The 24,474-nt window shown below is 41.1% G+C and overlaps 2 protein-coding genes across 2 annotated transcripts in view; both read left to right on the top strand.

Annotated features, from left to right (window-relative positions):
* The first annotated feature begins 2,475 nt into the window (after window positions 1-2,475).
* ephx4 (epoxide hydrolase 4) lies at window positions 2,476-18,873 on the top strand. The gene is made up of 7 exons (XM_008297184.1): window positions 2,476-2,718; window positions 6,743-6,828; window positions 9,247-9,404; window positions 12,057-12,185; window positions 12,540-12,643; window positions 14,363-14,511; window positions 18,633-18,873. The coding sequence occupies exons 1-7, from the start codon at window positions 2,476-2,478 to the stop codon at window positions 18,871-18,873; spliced, it is 1,110 nt and encodes a 369-aa protein (XP_008295406.1).
* Window positions 18,874-22,818: 3,945 nt separating this feature from the next.
* btbd8 (BTB domain containing 8) overlaps window positions 22,819-24,474 on the top strand; it is a 36,313-nt gene continuing 34,657 nt past the window's right edge. The window contains exons 1-2 of the mRNA XM_008297172.1: window positions 22,819-22,861; window positions 24,354-24,472. Coding sequence (XP_008295394.1) covers window positions 24,369-24,472 — 104 coding nt within the window. The 5' untranslated portion in view covers window positions 22,819-22,861; window positions 24,354-24,368. The remainder of the gene's footprint in view (window positions 22,862-24,353; window positions 24,473-24,474) is intronic.

The raw sequence follows: 24,474 nt of genomic DNA, 5'->3' as shown, positions 1-24,474 counted from the left end.
GATCTAGGGGTTGAATACTTCTTCTTTCGTTGGTCCCTTTCGTCCAAACAACTCAATTTTTTACCACAGAACTGACCATCAAAGACTTCCTTATTTGTCCAGGTGAGCTTCTGTGTGTCTGTCTGGGACAAGAGACTCCTCCCTGGTCAGTGTTCATGGAGTCCAGCCTCGTCTCTGCTGATCTTGAGATGTTGCAACAGGAACCTGTCAGATTCACCAGGATGGTCTTTGTGGCGATTCTTAGATTCTTCTTGATCTCCAACATTCTTGTCAGTGGAGGCATCACTTGTCTTCCTATCAGCATTTCTCCATCCGGTAAGCAGCCACAGTGTGCAGCTCAGGTCAGTGATGGACACAAATAGCAGTTCGCTGAACTCTTTGGTTTAACTCATTAAAGAACCGCTGCATCAGGTGCTGTTTGTGTGACATGAATGCTGTAGAACCATTTCAAATGGTACTCAAATGTATCCATACCCTCCCATTAAAGAAGGAAAAAAACAGCTGTCACTGCAATAAGTTGAAATTGACAAATGTAATAATAAATTAAAATTGAATGAAAATCATGACGTTGCTTTTGAATTGTGGTTCAACAGAAGTATTTATAAGAAATAAGCAAACAAGCATGATTGGACCCGTAAAGTAATATTTTGTTGAACAACCCTTTGAGCCAATCACTGCAATCAAGTGTTCTCTGTAACTCTCAATCAGACTTCTGCACCTGTTGACAGGTATTTAGATTTTGGTCCACTGCTCATCAGCAAAGTGCTCTAATTTGTTTGGGACAGATCTATCTATCTATCTATCTATCTATCTATCTATCTATCTATCTATCTATCTATCTATCTATCTATCTATCTATCTATCTATCTATCTATCTATCTAAAAACAATTCAAAAGCAATGTCTTATTTCACGAAATTATAATTGATCAAATTTTTATTTAGGATTTTTTTTCAGTTTCTAGTTATTTGAGTGACTGTTGTGAATTTTGCCTTTTCTTTAATGGAAGGGTATGAATACATATGAGGGCATTTTTCTCAAAAAAAAATAGTTGAAAATTTCACGTGTTTGACTAATTCTGGACATGGGAATTTAAATGAAAAATAAAAAATAGTAACAGTAAAAACATTTTTTAAATAATCATCTTTACCATCTCTAACACTGTGTCTTACTGTCTTGGATCACTTGTTTTTGTCATTTGCAGCCAGAGGGTCAATGAAAAAATTCACTATATATCAGAATTTGGCATGTATAATTGTTGGCCTCGCGTTGTGTGTGTGTGTGTGTGTGTGTGTGTGTGTGNATCTATCTATCTATCTATCTATCTATCTATCTATCTATCTATCTATCTATCTATCTATCTATCTATCTATCTATCTATCTAGTTTTTTTCAGTTTCTAGTTATTTGAGTGACTTTTGTGAATTTTGCCTTTTCTTTAATGGAAGGGTATGAATACATATGAGGGCATTTTTCTAAAATTAAAAAAAATAAAATAAAAAAAAATAGTTGAAAATTTCACGTGTTTGACTAATTCTGGACATGGGGATTTAAATGAAAAATAAAAAATAGTAACAGTAAAAAAAAAATAATCATCATCTTTACCATCTCCAACACTGTGTCTTACTGTCTTGGATCACTTGTTTATGTCATTTGCAGCCAGAAGGTCAATGAAAAAATTCACTATAGATCAGAATTTGGCATGTATAATTGTTGGCCTCGCGTTGTGTGTGTGTGTGTGTGTGTGTGTGTGTGTGTGTGTGTGTGTGTGTGTGTGTGTGTGTGTGTGTGTGTGTGTGTGTGTGTTGTGTTGTTTTCTAACAGAATCAGTGACCTGCTCGGCTCTGTGTGTTTACAGGAGCTGACAGTGGCGCACCTGTGCCCTCCTCACAGCTCAATGCGCACCAGAATCGCTCATTAAGTCGCGCCAATGATCATTTCAAACAGCTATAATTACATCCCAGTCAGGTGTTTTGATTCATTTATTCTTCATCCTGAACGTGCTCGCCTTGTTTTCATTGCAGTCTCGTTGCCATAACAGCAGGGTGAAGCCGCGGTGCTTTGCAGTGATTTTTTTTTTCTAATAATCTGGGGGTTTTCTCTCTCTCTCTCTGCGTCTGAACAGCGCCTCTTAGCTGCGCCCAAATCTCTGCAAATCTCTGCACCGAGCGGCTCCTTTCCTCGCTCCGGTTCGGTCGGACTTGCCTTGTATAGTCAACAACACCGTCTCCCGCTAAACAAAACCAGCCGCTGTCACACGCAAGCGTGAAAAATCTGACGTGATGCCACCACCACCACCGCCGCCGCCGCCGCCGCCGTCCCATTCAGCCGCTCGTCGGGATCCTCCCTTCACACAGTCGTGCGTATGCGCCGGGAACCAAACAACGGCATTGTCAGAGCGGCGTCCAAACGAGCAATTAACGGGAGGAAATCAATAGGCAACGCGATCCGGATTGATTTCCTGCGGCAATGTAAAGATGGCGAGAGTGCTCCACAACTTGCTGTTATTTCTCATCAGACTTGCGCTGAAAATCAGAGTTGTGGGGTATTGGTCGCTGATCTACGGTTATTGTGCTCTGTGCTCCGTCGTGGCGCTGCTGAAACTTTGGTGGAACATCGTCTTGAGGCCGACGACAACCTTCCAATGGGTGATCCGTGAAACTCCCCCGGCTTGTCTGAATGACACGTCCTTGGGAACCCACTGTTATGTTCGGATCAAGGTAAGACGCACACATGGGAAAGGAGAGGAAGCCTATTGTGTGTATGTGTGAGACTGGTCTTTCTTGCTTCAACGCCTTTTTTTTTTGTGAAAAGCCAAACAAGGCCTGATCTGTGAAGCGGCTGTTTATTTATTGTACGGTGAGGCGTTTTTGTTTTTTTTTCCCCTCTCGGTGGAGTCACGGCTCAGGTGGTGCTGAAAGAACAGCTCCTCCGCCTCACGTCTCCGCACGCAGCCTCCGAACTACCAACCTCCAGTATGTGCTCAGCATTATGTAATTAAATACCAAAGCACGTCTGTCAACAAAATAATCTTCTTCTTTTTTTTTTTTAAACCTTCAGTTATTCACATCCTTCACTGTAATACAAGTAGCAATACTTCATAACACCATGCATGTAAAGTCCTGCAGCAGTTGCACAAGTAGATAAAGTCAGTATGCAGTAGGATGGTGCCTATTGGAGGGGATAAAAATCTGGTTTATTTGGGGGGAAAAAGAAGTAAATTCAAGACAAAATTATGTGCAAGAAACAAGACAGGATGCAAATTTAATTAGTCAAACAACTACAAAACACTGAAAAACAAGACAAGATCAAATTTTAAAAAGCATTCACAGATCATTAAAAGCAGCAATTTAAAATCTTGTGATTTTTCTTTAAACTGTCAATGGAGGAGCAACATTTCATTCAAACAGAGAGGCTCTTTAGTGCTTTAGTGCCACTGCAAAGGCTCCATCTCCCCCTTTACCCACCGGCATCGATCACAGGATGGTTAACAGCAGCTGTTCTGATGATCTGAGACGTAGAATAGAAGTTCTGAAATGTACCCATGGCTTTATAAACAAATCAAAGAACCTTAAAATCAGTATTTAACAGGTAGTCGGTGCAGGGATGTTAGTGCAGATGTGATCCGTTTTCTCAGTGTAGTGAGGAGACTTGCAGCAGCTGCAGAGGAGGCAGAGAGGACTGGCAAAGAGTTGCAGTGATCCAGCTTTGAGGAAACTGATGCAGCGGTCGCAGTTATTACACAGAGGATGGATTTCAGTTTGTTTCTGAAAAGCAGCAGCTGTTCATTTGTTTGCCGAATTTTAGTACAGAGAATCAAAGATGACAGAAAGATTCCTGCATGAAGGTTGGCTGTCAGTGGTTGTTGAGGTGTCGGGGAGCAAAAACAATCACTTCCATCTTATTACTGTTTAGCTGAAGACCGTTTTTTGGCCATACAGCACTTCACCTTAAATTGAATGTAATAGAGGTGGAGTTTTTGGGATTCACAGGCAGTTATGTTGTTGTGCTATTAGTGTATCGCTGAAAGACGACACTATGTTTGCAGTCGATAAGAAAGATAAAATAAAAAGGGCTCTAAGATGGAACCTTGTGGTACTCCACAGGTGATTGGGGCAGTAGAGGAGGAACGACTTCCGAGAAGGACCTATCTGCGAAGCCTGAGGCAAATCATTTTACCACAGTGCCCTGGATGCCAACCAGATTCTTTAGACAGTTTAAGATATTATTTTTACATTATAATATCGGACTAATATGCACTAAAGATAACAACTTTATTTATATAGTAGTTTGTCAAAACAAAGTTACAAAGTGCTTTACAATCAGAACTGATATTGTCCGTAAATAAGATCTGAAGTATAAAATGTCACAAGATAAAATGATTAAATAGTTATAATAAACAACAACAGTTAAGAATGAGCCATCTAATAAAAGAAGTCATAAGAAGAAATTTTAAAAACCTGATATCTCCAGACAGGAAGCTCCACAGCAATTCGTGTTAAGTGGCAAATTGAGAGTGGAACTGTTAGTCAGTTCCTGCTGGAGGATCAGTCATGAGGTTTGGTGTTATTGAGTTAGCAGATCACAGATAAAGGCAGGAGTCTGACCATTCAAGGTTTTAGAATAAGAAGTAAGATCTTAAAAGCAATGCTAAATGAGAGTGGTTACCGGTGAAGGGCGGTTGGGATTGGGATGGTCACTACTTCTGATGCGGGTTAAAAGCCTGCCTGCAGCATTTTGACTTAACTGCAGTCTTTAGATGTTTTGCTTGCTGACACCAGAATAAAGTGCATCACAGTTAGTGAAGTCTGGAGGAGATGAAAGCATGGATGACCTTTTCTCCGTCTGCAGTGGACAGAAACGACCCGATCTCGGTTGACTGCCTCAGTTGGGAAAAGCAAGTCTGCATCTCTTTGGTCACCTGAGCATCAAAAGACAACTCTGAGTCAAAAATAACACCTGGACTGCAGCCGTCTCAGACCAGCATTTGGACTCAGACCTAGAAAGACTGTTGATAAATCAAAACAAAGGAAAAGCAGCCGAAAAATCAAACAAATACAGACTAAACAAGGACAGTAAATCATATCATTTAGACTTCTAAGGAAAGTGGTAGTTTTTTAAAATCTTAAAGAAACCCCAGAACTCATCTGGTTGGATTTATTATATATCTGCAAAGCTTTAGTCAGGAGGATAAGATATTAAACTCAGAGAAGATTAAGTTTCAGCAGGGACACAAAGACAATGAATTTAACAGAAGACTATTCAAACTATGTCAAATAATCTGTCACCTTATCCACAAATAAGCTCCAACCTGACCCGGTATGATGCAGCTTCTGTTCTACCCAGAGCCTCAGCCGTCTCACACTTCTCAACTCTCAACGCAGTGCATTCATCACTGCTGATGTTGTTATTTTGCATCACCTGCAATTTGATCCTAAATTTAGCCGTCAACAAGCCACAGAACGGAGCACAACGAGCCTAATCAGCGCGTCCCTGCATCAGTGATGACACAACGAGTTTCTTGTCAAAATGCTGTGTTTTGCAGAACGGGAACTTTATTACTTCACTTTGACGGTCGACCTTCACTGTGCAGGATGAGTTACGTGCACGCTTTGATGCCAGAAGGCGGTTTACCTTAAATCTCTGTTAAAGACATGCACATACAAGCAGGATTTATGGCATCACAGCAGCACCGTAAGCCAGCCGTTGTCCTGTGTGCAGCTTACACAAGAGAAATGTGGGAACTTGAGGCCTCAAGTGCACCTACGCTAAGAATGAACTGTTCAGTAAAGCAGGAAACATCTGGTGTTCCACAGTTAATATGCAGTATTCCTCTTTTGTTTCTGCATAAGTACGTATAAGGTTGTTAAAGCCATCTTTTGTTTTAACAATTCAAGGGCTGCAACTAATGATGGTTCATTGTCAGTTATTTTGCCCATTATTTTTGCTATTAACCACGGAACCGTCAACAAATTGCCAAAATAAAATGCCCATTACAGCGATGCAGAGCTGAAGGAGACGCCTTTAAACATCATGTTTTGTTCAAATAACAATCCCAAACCCAAAAATATATCGTTTACTAAAGAAAAGGGGCAAATCCTCTCATTTTAGAGGCTAGAGTCAGAGAATATTTGGCTGAAACAAACAACCTTTTTGTCACAATTGAGCCCAGCTTTTCCCATCAGGAACACACATTTTTCTGTTTTGTTTTTTGAGGAGTGAATGTGCCATTGAATGGAATATTTTTGATATCTTGTGCATCATTTTATGTCATTTTCACCAACCTTTAGCCTGACATATTGGGGTCAATGCATGTTATGCAGCAGAACTTTTGTAAATTTAAGAGAAAAAAAGTTTAATAACCTTTATATGAGTTAAAACTACATCAGACACACATTATTATTCAATTTCTATAATATATTTTCAGGTGTAAACATTCCTGGAAGGAGCCTTTCAATTTGCTGCAACTTTGATAATATTCTACGCCAGCAGCACATTCACAAGAGAGTAAACATCTAATATACATGACATTCTCATTTGTGTTGACTCTAAAGACAACAAGCCACTCTCGTCTCATTTCCCTGCTAAGTATGTTACTCCGTACTTATTTTCCATGCAGCTCCCCTCACTAACAGTCATCTAAGAGTGCTGACTTGTACTGTTGTGTCCACTAAGTGGCTCTGAATAAGGATGACAGCTCATTGTTTGTGAGTAACTGTGTTTGTGTGTCTTCTCTCCGGGCAGGAGTCTGGCCTTAGGTTTCACTATGTTGCAGCTGGAGAAAGAGGAAAGCCACTCATGCTGTTTTTGCACGGCTTCCCCGAGTTCTGGTAGGTCAAAGGCAAATCGGGGGAGAGCACATCTGCGCTCAGCTGCAAACCAGACTGTAATATTTTGCTTTTGTGCAGTCGCTCGGTGTTTGTTGCATCAGCTCTAAAATGTCCCCCGACTCTCTCCTCTACTGTAATGTTTCAGCAGCTTTGTTAAATCTCTGCGGTCTGCAAAAGAAAAAAGAAAAAAAGAAGCAAATCCAAGAGAGGAGTCCTCATTCACAGGCACGATTTGCCGTCGGCGGGGCGGAAAGCATTCAAGATCTCTTCCTCCTGATATGAAATGAAAAATGATGTTGAGCGTTGTGCCTGGATGGGGGCCAAAGAGGTTGTCAAGAGCTGTAAGCCTGTCCATATCTCTAACATACTATTTAAGCTGTGGACAGGACAGGGATTAATTAACGGTGGACTGGAGCTCGTTCTGCTTCACTTGCTGTATTCTTCACAGGGATGATGAACCCTGCTGAGGGCGAGGTGCCTGGAAAGAACTCTATCTTAAAATGTGCTAATTCCCTCTAAGAGATGAGAGAGAGGAGGGTGGATGTGTGTGTCAGGAGGAGCATGGAGGGGTCCAAGGGGCTTACTGTGCTTCAAACCTCATCTATATTCTAAAAATCTGAGGGTTCAGTGCAGGGATCTTATCCTGACTCATCAGAATCACAGGCAGGGCTCTGCATCCTGCCTTCCTCTCGCTCACTGAGGAGGAGGAGGAGGAGGAGGAGGAGGAGGAGGGTGGGTTTCAGTCCTGTGGAGGAGCAGCTACAGTGCAGCAGACAAGATCTTCAATTAGGAAGTCATCCCAGTCCACGTGATCAGAGTGGGCGGATTAGAATCTAAAACAGCTTCTATTATCCAGAGGTGACCTTCACTCAGCTGGAAAGAAAGCTGAGTGCTAGCTTTTTAAAAAAAAAAAAAAAAAAAAGTTTGTGCAGTTACTTTAGAACTATCTCCAATTTGTACAGACTTCAAAGAGGCACTCGACCAATTCAGCACATCAAATTCAGCCTAATCATCACGAGGAGAACTGCTCGTCCTGTGAAAACAGTTGCATCATGCGTTGTTTGGGCCCAAAGCATCCAAATATTGGACAGAAAGCCAGTGTCACAAAGTGGGTGATTAGAGTTGAAAAAACATGCAGATTCACCCTGTACAGAGAAATGAGTTAAAGATGCTTTCTCGCTGCATTATGGGAAATGTTGGCATCTGTGTGTTTAGAGCTTAACTTCATGGTAAGGAGCAGAAGTCCAGTTATACCAACTTCTGCTGCATCAATTCTGACCATTCCCGTTTCAATCTGTCTTTAGAAAATTACCAAACTTCATGGAACAACAAATCAGCTGACCTCCCCTTTAAAGTACAGGGGATTGTAATGCCACTCTGGTCATAGAAACCCTTATGGGATGTGTCTATAGTATCAGTCATTTCAATCCTTTCCAGACACCGTTTTGCATTCTGGTAGCGTCACGATGCACTTTGAGAGACGACGGCGTCATATTTACCACTCCTCATTTGCATAAACTTGAGGTCCAGGCAACTTCATGCAAATCAAGGGCATCCAGCACGACCCTCTGGAAACTTCTGAAACACTTTGAAACTAACCGCTGTCAAAGGAAAACAAATTAGAATCTGTGTGTCTTTTTTCATGCCTCAGATGATTTTAGAAATTAATTTCATTGAACTATTTTACACGAGAAAAAAACGTGTTGGTCTGAAATCCTGAAACAGACAGATCATGAGTAAAGTGTTCGTTCAATCCAGCCAGTGTTTGTTAGAGGGGAACGGAGCACCTGTCAGTAATATATCTTAAAATTGTACTGTTTTGCACCCATCAAGCATCCCTTGAATGCTGTGGATACGTCCCATTACTTCTGTCCTTTGTCACGCTGCAGTGAATCTTTTGAGCAAGATTTAGTAGAAAGATACAATAGAGAAAGTGCATACTCTGTTTAGATGCAGATTAAATGGTGTGTCTTCAGGTATGTATGTGTGTAACAGAGACACTGGATGCTGTTTTTTCTATTGAAAAAGCCTTTCACGGTGGTAAAAACTCGAGAATTTCATTTACAAAGATCTTGAATGTTATTTCTACCCTGCTATAGATGTGAGCATTAGTTAAACATTGGATAATTTTTTTTAGATTTTTTTAGTAAAAACAGGAAAAATGTGACTTATGCACCTTATATATGTTGTTCCAGGTAATGCGAATTGATTTATGACATAAATATGAATTTCTGGTCTTTACTGCGGAGAAGTCCTGACCAAAAATGTCCTGTAAATGTCAACAAGTTCACCTCATCAATAAATAATTGTTCCTACTGGGTAGGTGTGAGACGCTAAAAGGGTCTTAAAACATTTATTGTGGTCACAGTGCAGAAACCCTGAAGTAATTAAAGTCACTTTGTGTGTGTTGTGCCTCAGGTTCTCCTGGCGTTACCAGCTGCGTGAGTTCAAGAGCGAGTTCCGCGTGGTGGCCATCGACATGCGAGGCTACGGGGAGTCCGACCTGCCGCTCTCCTCTGAAAGTTACCGCTTTGATTACCTGGTCACTGATGTCAAGGATATTGTGGAGTATCTAGGTGAGAGGGCACGTCTGTGATTTTAAAGCTATTCCAAAGTCGTGTGGATGGTATCGTGACAGAGCAGCAAATAAAAAAATAAACTTGTTTATCAGTCTTTAGCTGGAGACAGCCTTCGAGCCTGCAGCATGGCATGACAAACTTCCTGTGACTCATTCTTAGTGAACATGGGACATTGTGCGGATACAAATCCTGCATCTTGCTGACTGCATGCTAACACTAGCAGGGAGCGAGCCCGAGGCACATGCCAGCATCTGCTAATCATTATCTGGCCAGAATTACATTTTCTGCTCTTTCACTGGCCAACATATTGCAGGTCCTTCTGTCACAGTAGCGCTGCTCACATGCTCTGTAAGGTAATCCGTCCTTGTGCTGAGGTGTCAGTGGAGATTCTTTAATGAATCTAAGTGCAGCAGACAATGTCCAGGAGCTCTCTCTGGCCTCTCCTTCACACCCGTCACCTCATATTCACATGCGTTAAAGTGGCTGTTTTAGTGCAGAAATAATTCAAGTAGGCACGTCTAGATTTTTCTACAGAGTCTTTGAAGTGTCGTCTTCACTCATCCGGTATTGAACAGAAATTAGGATTTATTACAAGCGTTGTCTTTAGGGTCCCATATTGTTCAGTTTTCAGCGAATTAATAAAAGTCTCACATGTCCTCAGAATGTCTTTCAGTTTTTCAGCTCAAAAAACCTAAAAGATGCTTCATTCTACCCTGACTGTATATTCTCTGGTTTTAGTTCCGTTCGAAAGCGGCTGTTTCAGAGTTTTAAACGCAGATGAGCTGCTAATGTTCGCACCCTCCTTCAGGAAGAAGACTCTCTCTGCGAGAAAAACCAGTCATACGGCAGCCAACACAGACATGAATGAACGTGTGAAACTGGCACTTTCCGCGTCTCGATTTCTGTCCGAGTGAAAATATCACTGAATTGACAACACAATCGTCGTTGAGTTTGTCCAACAGTGTTGCAGTCAAGAAAATCTGCATTTTGTCTGTGCAGAGCAGCAGCTTGAAAAAATGCCCTAAAGTGACTGTTGTCACAGGACATATGGTATCTGCAACCGCTCATTGCTTGTGGAGTTGCCACACATTAGCTTGCCACTATGTATTTAAAATGGCTTCTCTTTGTAGTAAACCATATGTCTGGTGCCAAAACATCGCAAATAAATGTGTTTTTGCAAGTTAGGCGGTGTGTGGAAATCTGAATAAAATATATTTACTTTTTAGTTGCTTTTTAATTCTGAGATTAGGAAGCTATTTACTCAACCTCCATCCATCCATTATCTATACTCCGCTTAATCCTCACTAGGGTCATGGGGGGCTGGAGTTTATCCCAGCTGATTCAGGGTGAAGGCAGGGGACACCCTGGACAGGTCGCCAGTCTATCACAGGGCTACACTTAGAGACAGACAACCAAGAACACTCACATTCACACCTACTGCCAATTTAGAATCACCAATTAACCTCAACATGTTTTTGGATTTGTGGGAGGAAGCTGGAGAACCCGGAGAGAACCCACGCTGCACGGGGAGAACATGCAAACTCCACGCAGAAGATCCTGGGTGTCTTCACCAGGACGCGAACCGGCGACCTTGTAGCTGCGAGGAGACGATGCTAAGCACCGAGTCACCTTGCAGCCCCATTTACTCGATCTATTTCATTTAAAAATGTAACAATACAGAAGTCCAAGGGCGATTCTAAAAGATTTATTAATTGAGGCTCTGTTTCCTAATTTACAAGTTCCTTATGTTGCATCATCCAAAGTTGTGTGAAAATCTAGTCAATACCAACTGCATCGTGGTTGTCTTTTTTTTAAGGTCTTGAGGGTCAAGTGCTCAAAAAGTACAGTATAAATGTATTTCTACAAGAGTCTGTTTGAAACCTGATAGTTTAAAGATGTTGAGTAGCACAGCTTTGAAGCTATAACAAGTCTCACAATTTGAACGTAGTGAAATTCCAGCCCAGAGGCCCCACAATGGCTCGTAAATATCCTCAAGCGGTTTTTGAACACATTCCTTATGAAACATTTACATTCGCTCGCAAAGTGCTTCTTAGGAAGATCCACATCTGACGTTTTGTAGCTTCTCGCATTGTTCGAGCCGTCGCTGTCGATTACTTAACAGGCTTTCGAGAGCTAAGCGCTCAATAATGCATATTGCTGCACAAATGATTCACTTAATGGTCATTTCAGTGGAAGGAGTCCTGCACCGGCCGTGTGATAACTGCTGTGCTTGAATGTGTGATTGTTTAACAGAAGCCTCTTTGAGCCCACACCAACCCCATTCACTGTAAACAAGCAACAAAGTCAAACAGCAGAAACATCCTGTGGCTGCCTGACTTGTGACTGTTTAAACTCTGTGCTGAGATGAGGCTTGTTGGGGTGATTCACATTAGCAGGTGTAAATGGTGCTGCCACAGGTAAGGGGATTAGTTTTGTGGGGACGGTAATGTGATCAGGCCGATGTCCTGACCTTGGTCTGCATTTGGCTGCATGTCATGAAATACATCCATTTGATGGGTGTCAACGTCCTACAAGGGAGGAAGCTGAGAAGTGAGAGCAGTATTGATTTGCGGGCGGTGACATGTTTTTAACGTCAGCACGGCTTCTTTTAGAACAACAGCAGTTTTTATGTGCATTTTCTCTTCCAAGGGTACAACAGATGCTGCCTTGTTGGCCACGACTGGGGCGGGACCATAGCCTGGCTGTTTGCCATCCACTACCCCGAGATGGTGACGAAGCTCATCGTCCTCAACTGTCCCCACCCCTCTGTGTTCGCAGGTACGACAAAACGAACACATCCTCGGGCGCTCTTCTTTATGTTGTGAAGGAAAACCAATTTCCCTCATTCTAATTAGAGAGGCTCTGGTTTGGCTCTTGGAATATTACCATAATTATTATCATTAATTAGGGAGTATTATTGCTTCAATTGCATGTTTGCATCCATCTGGCAAATCCTCTTCTGCCTTAAGGGGAAAATGATGAGAAGCTAATTACAGGAGGCGAATGTGAAGCTGGAACAGCTGGTTAAACTGGTGCAGGAGGAGAAGCAAAGTCACCACGACCACACTTGTCCTTTTGTTTATTGTTGAAAACCTGAACGCCTCTCCTCTGCTCTGCTCTGCTCTCCTCCAGATTATGCTCTGCGTCACCCGAGCCAGCTGCTGAAATCCAGTCACTTCTTTTTCTTCCAGCTGCCCCGCTTCCCGGAGCTCATGCTCTCCATCAATGACTTCAAGGTGGTCTGTTGTGTGTGTGTGTGTGTGTGTGTGTGTGTGTGTGTGTGGGCGGGCTTAAGCGGTTTCAAGGTCAAGGTTGTGTGTGTGTGTTTGTGTTCCTGTGTGCGCCCCCATGCGTGTCTATGTGCTTGTGCATTGGTGTGTGTTGCACATCATTACAGTGTCAGTCTATTTTTAGTGTTTGTATCGGTGCAAAGTCTAAATATAGCCTGCTGGGAATGAGAGAGATTATTGTAGTAAACAAAATGATTAAGTCATTCAACACTGGCCTGCTTATTTTGAGGATGATTAGATGTTAATGTTGAATTTCCCGTCTTCGCAGCACTACTGTTTTTGTATTATTTACTTCTAGACATATGATTTTTTTTTTTTAGCATCTTTTCAGAGGTGCGTGCTAGGTAGATGATGGAAAAGTGGGTTTTCTGAAGGTTTGTGAAGATGGAGTTATCTGTTTTTGCAAATGAACTCTTCATAGTGTTTTGATTTAACCATCAAGCCCTAAAACAGCGAGAGAGAAAAGCATGATGCTTAAAAAAATGTCGAAATTTCACATTTTATCAAACTGTAAAAACAGAAAGAATTATTTTCAACTTCTTACTCATCAGTGACACGTAGGTACATCAGAAGTCAGAACCAGTTCTACGCTTATAATCCTAATATTTCATCAAAATCAACTAGACTTACTTAAATCTTCGCCAAAACTAAATCGTTTGCACCAACCAGATTCTGTTCAACACAAACAATTGTGAACTCTTTAACCATGAAGTCCCCTCAGTGACTCAGGTGTGAACGAAAGCCACAAAAATTCAATGAGTATTTGGCTGAACTGCAGGCTGCATTCACAAACAGTAGATTAGAGACAAAACAAATAAACATCACCCTTTTTGCTGTATCGGTAACACCTATGGGAACTTGTTGGTGCACATTAAATCCAGTTTTTGTACAATAAATAATCACTTTTTTGTTTTGTATTAAATGATGGCATATCATGGCATTATAACTGTGTCATACTGGACAAATTACTTTTTTTTTTCTACCATGGATGTGCTGCTGACTTTATGTTGCAGTGAAAAATGAGCCCACACGGTTAGATGAGAAGATTTCGTTCCGCTTATATTTGTCCATTAAATATGTAGCAGCAGCAGCTAGCTTAGCTTAAAGTGAAGGCTGGAAACAAAGGCTAAGCAGCTGTCTGGCTCCAACAAATAATTCATGAATAATGTCTCATTTGTTAATTAATACAAACCTTCCCTGTAGAGCCACTACTTGTTGTTTTTGCAAGCAAACAAGCTGCTGGCTATAATTTCACACATATAAAGAGTGGATAAATATATTTCCATAAAATGTTGAACTACTTATTAAGATTTTTAATTTGAATGGCTCCTTTGGAAATGAATTAACCTCTGCAACATTTTTTTTTTAAAATTTCATCTACTCTGAAATATTCACCCAGGCTTTTGCTAATTAATTGTAAGAGTGCAGCCATATGCTCGTGTCGAGGTTTTCAGAAGTAGAAGCACAGCATGTGATGCTGTCGAGCCAGCAGTAAGTCAGAGTGCCAGAGCCCAGACTGAAGGTCATCAGAGCTGATTTTTACCACTGAAGCACCCGTTCTGACTCACGTTGCAGGGACACAGACGTCCTTCTGTAAACGTTGTCTAGATCAAATTGTACCGACCGCTCAAACTCACCCAGTGTCTGCTGCTGTCTCTGCCGTAGGCTCTGAAGGCTTTGTTCACCAGCCGCAACACGGGGATCGGGAGGAAGGGCCGATGGCTCACTGCAGAGGACTTGGAGGCCTATCTGTATGCACTGTCACAGCCGGGAGCTCTGACGGGAGCCCTCAACTACTACAGGAATGTCTTCAGGTGAGAAATCTACCCACACTGACATGAGCTGTGTCAAAGATTTTTTTTTTAGAAAGTGCAAAAGGACACAGGCATTAAATGAAAATACCAAAAGAAAAGCACAAGTGTGTTCAGTTTGTGCTGATGTAAAGCACATCCATCCACAGACTAACAGTTATAAAACATTTCACATCAGCTACTGGAGGAGGGATGCTGTTGCCATTGGAGACCGTTTCATTGTTACTGCTGAGCTTTTAGGTGATTTTTTTTACATTAACTCTTGGTCATGGTCAAAGTCACTTTTAATGGTTTATGATGTGCACTTTCCAGTATTATGCATAAAATATACGTCTGCACCACATATCGTCTCAGCACTGAATATTGTTATGTGCATATACTGCTGGTATAGTCACATTGCATGAAGTAAATTCACTCAAACCCTTCATGCTACAACTTTGTTTTGCTGCTTGATATGAAAAGAAACTCACACATTTCTTATTTTCTGTGACTAATCCACAAGAGAAAGTGTCTGACAGAACATCATTTGCTTGAGTGCACACTAGCACATGTGCACAGCAGAATGAGGGAAGAACAGGAGAGACACACTGAAAAGGAAGATGTGGTTACACACACACACACACACACGAACACAAATGCAACATCAGTTTTATGGAAATATTTTGGTGACAGAAATGAGGATTAAAATAAAAGCAGGTTTGCAGTGTTTTACACAAACGAGGCAACACAACAAATTTGTTTGACCATTTAAATCAGGCCCAAAATGCTCTTTAAGACGAGAGTCCTGATGCCGTCAAAGCAACAAACTTTTGTGGAGAAAGATTCTGAACAGCTGCAAGGTGGCTCGGTGGTTAGCACTGTTGCCTCGCAGCAAGCAGGTTGCCAGTTTGTGTCCCGGTGGGGGCACCGGGATCTTTCTGTGTGGAGTCTCCATGTTCTCCCCGTGCAGCGTGGGTTCTCTCCAGGTTCCCTGGCTTCCTCCCACACAGTCCAAAAGCATGTTGAGGTTAATTGGTGATTCTAAATTGTCTGTAGGTGTGAATGTGAGTGTGCTTGGTTGTCTGTCTCTAAGTGTAGCCCTGTGATAGACTGGCGACCTGTCCAGGGTGTCCCCTGCCTTCACCCTAAGTCAGCTGGGATAGACTCCAGCCCCCCGTGACCCTAGTGAGGATTAAGCGGTGTATAGAAAATGGATGGAAATGGATGGATGGAAGTTCTGAACAGCATTTAAAAATTTTTTTTTACGTTTTCGTTGCAGACTAACTTCTCTACAAAATCATCCAAATCACTCCAGAATAATTTGTTTACTTTTTCTAAACAGCGTCATTTAAGTCATCTGGTGAAAATCTCAGTATATTTAGAAAATATTACAGCTTTCTCCAGTGTCGTATAGCCCTCATATAGAGATACACAGTGTTGTTATTCAACACAAATTTAGTTGTGATTTGTTCTGTCAGAGCTTTAAAGGCCTTGTCAGTAAACTTCAGCCTGAAACTTTAATAAACTTGTTCATAAGTCCGTCCCAAACTGGAATAATAGAGTTCGGCATGTTTATAAGAGTGCTTCAGTTGGGTTTTTGCTTTTTAATGTGGATTTTTATTTCTTTTTTTTTTGTAGAATAAAGTTCGAGGCCCGCTTCCCACATGGGCCCAAAACCTTTCCTTCATTAACGCCACAGTACTGTTCAATATTCGCGTTTACTTACAGCTTTACTCATATGTTTAAGACCAAGGCCAACAGTGATCGGCGCAAATCAGATCAAAGGAAATCTCAGGGCTTGCATTTCTGACATGTGAACTGTACACGCATGGCTGAACGCGCCATCTGCTCCCTTCTCAAGCAACGAGTTATCTCAGGGTAGCTTTTATATGCTTACATAAAAGAAATCTCACTGACCCATGCCCAATTAGTCTCTCCACAAGCGCATACTGTACTGGAGCATGGGGGACACAAAAATAGATAAACACACGGTCAACATCCATCCATCCATCCGTCCATTTCATACGTATGTGCACTCATCCTGCCCAGAGACCCGGGGCTGGAGTCCATCTCAGCCCATGCTGGCTCAGATTCACACACTGTACTGCATGTGATTTTAATGACAGCAGGAACAGTAAAAAGGAAATCTGGGATCCTAAAAACAACTTTATATGCTCAGCTGACAGTAACAAAGGAGGCAAGATGCAGTATAAATAGAAACGTATTCTTCAAATGGGCCTTGATGTGATGCTGTCAATAAGGCTTTCATGTCGCGCTGAATTCACCATCACATCTCCACACTCCTCTTAAAAGCAGAGAATAAAGTGGAGGTGTCTCAGGTTTATTCAGAGCTTCTCTGCTACAAATGGAGGGGCGCTTTAGTTGCATGTTGATCGCCCTCTCTAGGACTGTAGCAGCTGATAACAGCCAGAAAAAATACACAGACAGATGACAAATTAAAGGAAAAAACGTGAACCCTTGACCCCAACAGAGAGAGGATCTGGACTCTCTGTGAGGGGCATTTTGCTGGCGAGGTTTGTATCCATTGGTTAGGGCCACTGCAAATCTATACAGAGTTGTTCTAAGTGTTGAAACATTTCCATCCTGATGGGAGTGGTCTCTTCCAGGATGCCCCCTCAATGTTTTTTAGAGACTTGAAAAAGCAACACGTCACTTTCCACTCCAGGAACTTGGGGAAAATGCGAGTTGGCACAAACGTTTACAGCAACGGCCCCCTAATCAGCCCTTTCAGCCTCTCTGTTTCCTTCATCGAGCAGGATCCGGCAGCTTCAAGTACCACGTTAACTCCAAACGCACCAAAACGACAACAAATAGCAGTTACTGAACGGAACCAAGCGTGCAATGAAGGCTCACTATGTTAGTCTATGAGATGAATTTTCTGTTGCTGATGGCCATGTTTGAGAGAAGACTACAAGTCAGCAAGGACATGCAGAGGGAAAATGAAAAGAACACTTATTGTTCTGTACAAATTTGATCAATCATCATGGAATATCATTACAAGTGTAATTTTCAGTTTCATGTGCAATGCTTGGCAATAAAAGCTTTCTGTATTCTATCAGCCTTGAATCCTTGCAAAGCAGTTTTTTCAGGGCTGTTTAGAAGTACCTCCCCAGCAGCTGGTATTGGTTTTTCCCTCAAAAATAAGCCTGAAAGAGGTCCTACAGGACTGGTTCCCCTGTGATAAAACGTTTGGGCTGCTCTAAAGCGGTCCACAAGTTCTGCACAGTGGAAAACTGCCCAATGCCAAGACACACGGAAGCCGTTTGGGCAGCACATGGCAACCCGACACGATCAATCAATCTATTTCTAACTTACAGACATAGAACTGTACTGTAGAGCCCGACCACTAAAGGCTGACAGTATCAGTTTATAATTTTAAAGAAATAAGAAAAAGATGCTTGGGGTAATTTATAAACGCGACACAGTTTATCCAGCTGAGCGCACTCTGACGCCATAGTTTAGAAATCTCCCAGTACTGTCTGCAGCACATGTAGCAGAGTACGAATCACAGTGGAGAGTCAAGCGGTGTCTTTATGTCAAATCGCTAACTATCTATCCATCCATTATCTATACACCGCTTAATCCTCACTAGGGTCGTGGGGGGTTGGAGTCTATCCCAGCTGATTCAGGGTGAAGGCAGGGGACACCCTGGACAGGTCACCAGTCTATCACAGGGCTACACTTAGAGACAGACAACCAAGCACACTCACATTGACACCTACGGACAAGAATCACCAATTAACCTCAACATGTTCTTGGACTGTGGGAGGAAGCTGGAGAACCAGAAGAGAACCCACGCTGCACGGGGAGAACATGCAAATTCCAATCACTAACTAGATTGTGAAATACATTTCTGGAATATTAATAAACACAACCCATCATTTTCCCATTTCAACATAAGTCTTTCTCTCTCTCTACATATTTTGAGCAAAATATTGACAGCAGAATTTTTCATTCCTTCAAAATTGTTGTTGGCATCAGCTCCAACAATCCAATATCATTTGGGCTCTAGTTCGCAGTTGGTAGATATTGACTTTATTGTTCATTATTACAGAATTATGTGTTTTATCAAGTTGAAACCCGTCACACCACGGAGTTTTTACTTCCCTTCTTTCTCCCCTCAGCTCCCTCCCTCTGAGCCACAACCACGTCAGGTCTCCGGTGCTGCTGCTGTGGGGGGAGCGCGATGCGTTCATGGAGCAGGAGATGGCCGAGGCCTGTCGTCTCTACATTAGGAACCACTTCCGTCTCAACATCATTTCTGGGGCCAGCCACTGGCTGCAGCAGGACCAGCCCGATATCGTCAACACCCTCATATGGACCTTCCTCAAGGAGGGAGAGGGACGTAAAAGCTACAGGAACTAAATCCACAGCGAGGCCTCCTCCAGCACTCCCTCCCTTCCCTTCCCCCTCCCCTCACTTGCCACTCCCAGAAGCCTGGAATATGCCTGTGATACCAAGCGACATAGTGATAATGCAATCATTCTTTAAATCTCTCACATTTCAGATATTTTTTAAAGAAGTCAGCAGCAGAGGAAAGAATCAAAGCACACTTCACTGGAGAGGACACTGAACAAAACGCGTGACACATATTCTCAAGATGTTTTTTGCACATGACATCCGCCTTAAAGTTTGTTGGTTACAGCATTACAAATGTGTGGCAGAATCTCCTTGTGACTTGTATTGTGTGGTGCCTTTTAACTTCCGAGTTGTCGCGGTGTAAAGATGTCCTGAGAGATTGGGATGTGGCGTCGTCTGCTATACTTGTGTGTTTCACTGGGTCGCTCCACTCTACTTTGGGCACAGTCCTTCGGGAGCCATAACTCTCCCGCTCCCTTTATCAGGTAGTGTTGTCAGAAGGAGTTTTCTTTTTTTCTATTTTTTCCTCAAAGATACTTGCTCAAATGTAGAGAATGTTGTTATCTTCCTGTATAGAAATGTCAGTGATGGTTGACTATTGTACTATTTTGTATCTCTTCCTACACACTGCATTTTGAAATCCACTGAGCCAGGTCTACACCATTTGATTTTATAAATAAACTGAGTAAGTGTCAATCTGTCGGACTACAATGCTCTTTAAAAAAAAAACCCTGCTTGTTTTAAAATAATAATAACGCGTTTGAGGCTATAAACAGAGACGCTCATGCCCTCGTGTGTTTGCCGTCGTCTCACCGAGCTTTTGCACAGAAGAGATGAAAAACACCAGGAATAGCAGCGGCTCTGGTGTTAAATATAGCAGCAGAGCCGAGTGACACAGCAGTTAGTCTGCATCCGCTCTGTAAAACAAACATTTAGACAGTTTTTAGCTTTCATATTCAACAGTGTGGTGATATGCAAATAGTATAACTTGCATAATTGAGTTTAATTGCTGGGGCAGTACACACGGATGATCACTGCTGGTCCATTTGGAGAAGAGAAAACGAAGGAGAAGCATGACTATGAATATTTTATACTAGAAACCCTACTTTAGAGGATTATTTTTTTTAAATTGTAAAAATCTTTACCAAAATTTCTTTTTTTTCTTCTTGTGAATACCCAAATGTTCCCCTCATATGTGATGGATAGATTTTGAGGGAAACACAAGAGGTGGATGATCTTTCTTTAGCATTAAGTCTTTCTTTACTCCAAAAATATGAATCAGGAGCTCAAAAAACAAGTGAATCTATTGTTGAATTAAATTGTATTTTTCGTTTTTACCTGTTTTCCTTTACATAAATAAACACATTCTACCTTAAAAAACCAAAAAGAGACACATGCAAACTGGTGCATAAAAATTCACCAGAATGCAGCAGATGAAGAGTTTGATGCTCAAAATATCACAATGTTGAAACAAAGCCTTGTCTTATCTTATTCATGGCTTATTGTTTAGAAGTCATAAACCACTCTCCTAGTTTCGATTTAACACTGACTATTTTTTAATTATAGATTGGTGCCAGTGTTTATCAGTCTGCAGCAGATCTCACTGTACAAACACATTTTTCATCCCTTGTGTTTGCAGCTCTGATGCTGATTCAATCTCTTGCATTCACACTGACATCATAGGATCACAGAACCAATGCTGGATGGGACAATGACGTCAGCACCCGTGGGGGGCAATTTCTTCTGTTGCCTTCATGGACCCTCGGAAATTTACATTATTAAATCAGTCAAATTAATATAAATGACCTCACTGGAAGCTAGGGCGCATTTTTAGACAAGCAAATTATTTTTATTTAAATGTTTGATTAGAAAAGAAACAGAAGCCTAAACAGAAGTTTGTATGATTCTATGAAAAGATAATCCTATTAGAACCTACTTTTTAGCAGACTGTTTTCAATGCATCTTCCAGTAAATGTGTACTTTCTGTTTCCTACATGTGTTAAAAATCCCCGCTTCTCCATTGTGTTTGTTTGTTTGTTTGTTAGAATTTCCCTCTTGGGCCTGTCACTGAACATAAAGAAAAAGAACGTCACTTTTTGGTGAACTTTTTCATACAGCAGCTCGATCAGACAAGAAGCCTGCCTGTGATCCAGATCCAGGATACAATTCTGAGCATAATTATTGTAATTATTATAACAGAATAGAATAGAATAGAATAGAATAGAATAGAATAGAATAGAATGCTTTTATTATCATCATACACACAGTCCAACGAAATTAAAAGACAACTCCAGTGGTGCAAAATACAAGTATAAAAAAGACAAATAAGAATATATAAATATGATTACAAAATGAGCCAGTAGGAAGTATATACAGTTAGGAATGAGCATGGTAACAGCCAAATGGTAGAGTAAATATATAATTACAATAATTAAAAATAATTAGCATATAGTCTAGTATAGTATAATATGAATAATGAATATATGATAAATAATTCAGACAACAAAAAACAACACATTAACATCTGAACGGTGTCGCCACCAGTCTACTGTAGAGCAGCACCACCAGAGGGCGCCTCCATCACACAATCTACCTGTAAACACCCAACAAACCAGATGTGTTGGTTTGTTGTGTTAGCCCAGCACCTGCATCTCTTCTCCTGGACTATATAAAAGGGCCGGTCACCCAAACTACAAATAAATAGGATGCATACAAAATAGTTTGTCCCAAGCACATCTTCACATATGATGACACGTAGCTCTATCGTCATAAATAAGACTAGTGTCAAGGCACATAGTTGGAGAACCACTGCATAGACCTGAATATACAAAGGAAGTAGGTTGAATTCCTCTTTGTCTAAAGCACAGTTGCTCACATTTTGAATCCTTTTAACTCTGAAATAACTTGTTAACGGTACAATTAATAGAGTAAAATCTAAAAATTTCTGTGCTTGGCTTTAGCTGTCAATGTGTTGAGATCCTAACGATGTTTCTGGTGCAAATGTAAGATATGTATGCAAATGTTTTTTGGTTTTATTTGCATGTAGATCACATTAGATCAGTTCCAGATATTAAAGTTCTGTATATATAGAAGGGTCAAATCTGGACTGGATCATACCAAAGAGACTAAAGAGATAACTTCAAATGTGTGAAACCTCTATCTGGTTATGCACATGCAAAAAGAAGAGATTTCACTGCTTCTTTCGTATATACCATGTCCAGATTCTAAATCATCCTAACTAGATTGATCAAAATTGGATCAAATTGCCCTACAGAGGCTAAAAACTCATTAAAACACATTTTCTGATTTGTGATCCGTTTGATCTATTTGTGAAAATGCAAAAAACTGATTTGCATTGGTTTTAGATGTGGACCTGGTTTGATTGAGTGTACATGCAAAAAACATGAGTGAAATCTTCCCCCCTTGACTTTCATTTTCACAAACAGAATAAAGGTTTCACATATCAGACACTGTGTCTTAAGGAGTAGCCTCTCTGGCACAATCTGGTCCAGATCTGACCAGTCTATATATAGTGATTTTATATCTGGACCGTGTCTCATGTGGCCTACATGCATAAAATGCTACAAAATGTCCCCTTTTTTGTATTTCACAAATAACACAAAGCCTTTATAAATTTGAATTTGGGTTTCAGACAGCATTAAGGGTTTAATTACAGTGTCTAAAATGGTTTAACATCATTAAAATGTTGAAAACAAACGAAAGACGTCATTCTCCCTTAAGTTTCCTTTAACTGTCAAGGCTGAGAATCGGAAGCAAACTGCTATCGAGCAGTAAATCCGACTTCTGCTGGTGTTTTCTTAGTTTTTTTTCCGGGTCAGACGTAGGAAACTTTGAATTCCCAGTTGCAAATGCAGCATTTCTTACCGGTACTGCGCATGTGCGGCGGTTTCCAGGCTGTCTCCTCCTCCGCCGTTTGACAAACCGTGTCCTGGTGGGAGGCGAACAGCGTGCAGCAGGGATGTCAACAACGTCGGTCAGTGGGTCAGCCCGTTAATTTATATTGTTTACTATTACTTATTGCTGAACCTTATACTAACACATAGCTGTCGGCTGCAGCTAACAGCCGCAGGCCTGTGTTTTTTTCACCCGAGATTGAGGCAGAGAACTAAGTAGTAACGGCAGCTCATCTTAGCTAGCGTTAGCATGCTAGCTGCGATAGGAAAATGAGAGTTGTTTAGCGTCCAGTACAGACAAAATCCAGCATACAGAGAGTAGATACCCCCGACAGCATAGGTACGTTAATGTGACTCTGTGTGTTTTGTTTTTAACGAGGTCTGCTTAATATACGTTGAACTTATCATTAAACAGAGAGAGACTGTTTCTTCTTTGTGATGTTATCAGGCGTGTTTTTCTCGGAAGCTAACAGATCTTTTTCCTTCTTCTTGTATAAAAGCTTTTATAGTCGCTTTATGCACCCAATTAATTTAATTTATGATATCACATGATATAACGAATATGGGTCGTTGTCGGTCACCTCCTCACATTTTCATTGATTTGGCTCAAATTGGTGAAACAGCGCCTCTCTGGATTCTAGCGGCAGATAAACGTAAATCAGTAAGTGTGGTGGGAGGTGGTACTGCACTCATGTCAAGTCACTGAGGGGGTAAAGTAGGTGAGGGCCACAACATTAAACATAAAACAGAATTTTACTTAAAATTATGAAAAGTTAGCTTCCGATTGGGTAGATAAGAGAAAAAGTTAAGGAAAACTTAACTTACTCGTACGTACTGACTGGCTTATTCTCTGTTCCACCGTGTATTGATGAGTTAGACATTTTAGTCTGAAACCTGCTGTCAAATTTATGAAACCATTACGTTTGTTTTTACACATAAACCACTTTATACCAGGTCCAGATCTTTAATCTATATAAAAATGGCTCAAATCTGGGCCATATTATGTCAGAGAGGCATAAGAGTCAAAAACTTTTACTCTATTTGTGGAATTGCAAGAAAGAAAAAAAAAACATTTTCCATTTTTTTTGCATTGTGACGAATAAAGTAAAGGTTTCACACAATGGAAGCTGTGTTTTAGAGACTCTTTAGCCTTTGTAGGACAGTCTAATGAAGATGTAACCAGTCAGTGTGTAGTGGTTCCATGTACCATTAGTGTCTAAAATGTCTAACAGGGTTTTATATCATTAAAATGTGGAAACAACAAATAATCAGTCACTCAGCTCTGCACTTAAGTTTCCATTAACTTTTCCATTAACTTTTCCCATAACTGCTGAAGCTAACCTCAGCATTGCCATTAAACTGAATGTGATTTAGCGTGTTGTATTCCAGCGCCAACAGTAATTAAAAGTGACTCTTTCAGGTATGTTTGTCACAATTCATCTTTTGCGGTTGTTTTGATGACGTGTCTCTCTTGTCTTACTCTAAGTGTTCCCACAGCGTGCCATTGGATGTTATCTGTACCTCCAGTCTGCTAAATTACAAGCTGACACGTCTGTCTTATCTCTGTCTTAGAATACATAACAAACCATGATTACCACTGAGGCTGCGAGAGAGTTCCAGGCCAAAGAGCGCAAATACAAAGAGCAGCTGAAAAGATGTTTGTCGTCTGCTTTGTCCGCAGACCTGAGCAGGT

Source organism: Stegastes partitus, unplaced genomic scaffold (genome assembly GCF_000690725.1).
Source record: "Stegastes partitus isolate 25-593 unplaced genomic scaffold, Stegastes_partitus-1.0.2 Scaffold25, whole genome shotgun sequence".
Taxonomy (NCBI): Eukaryota; Metazoa; Chordata; class Actinopteri; family Pomacentridae; genus Stegastes; species Stegastes partitus.
Note: the sequence above shows the minus strand (reverse complement) of the source record. Positions and strands in the feature narration are given on the sequence as shown.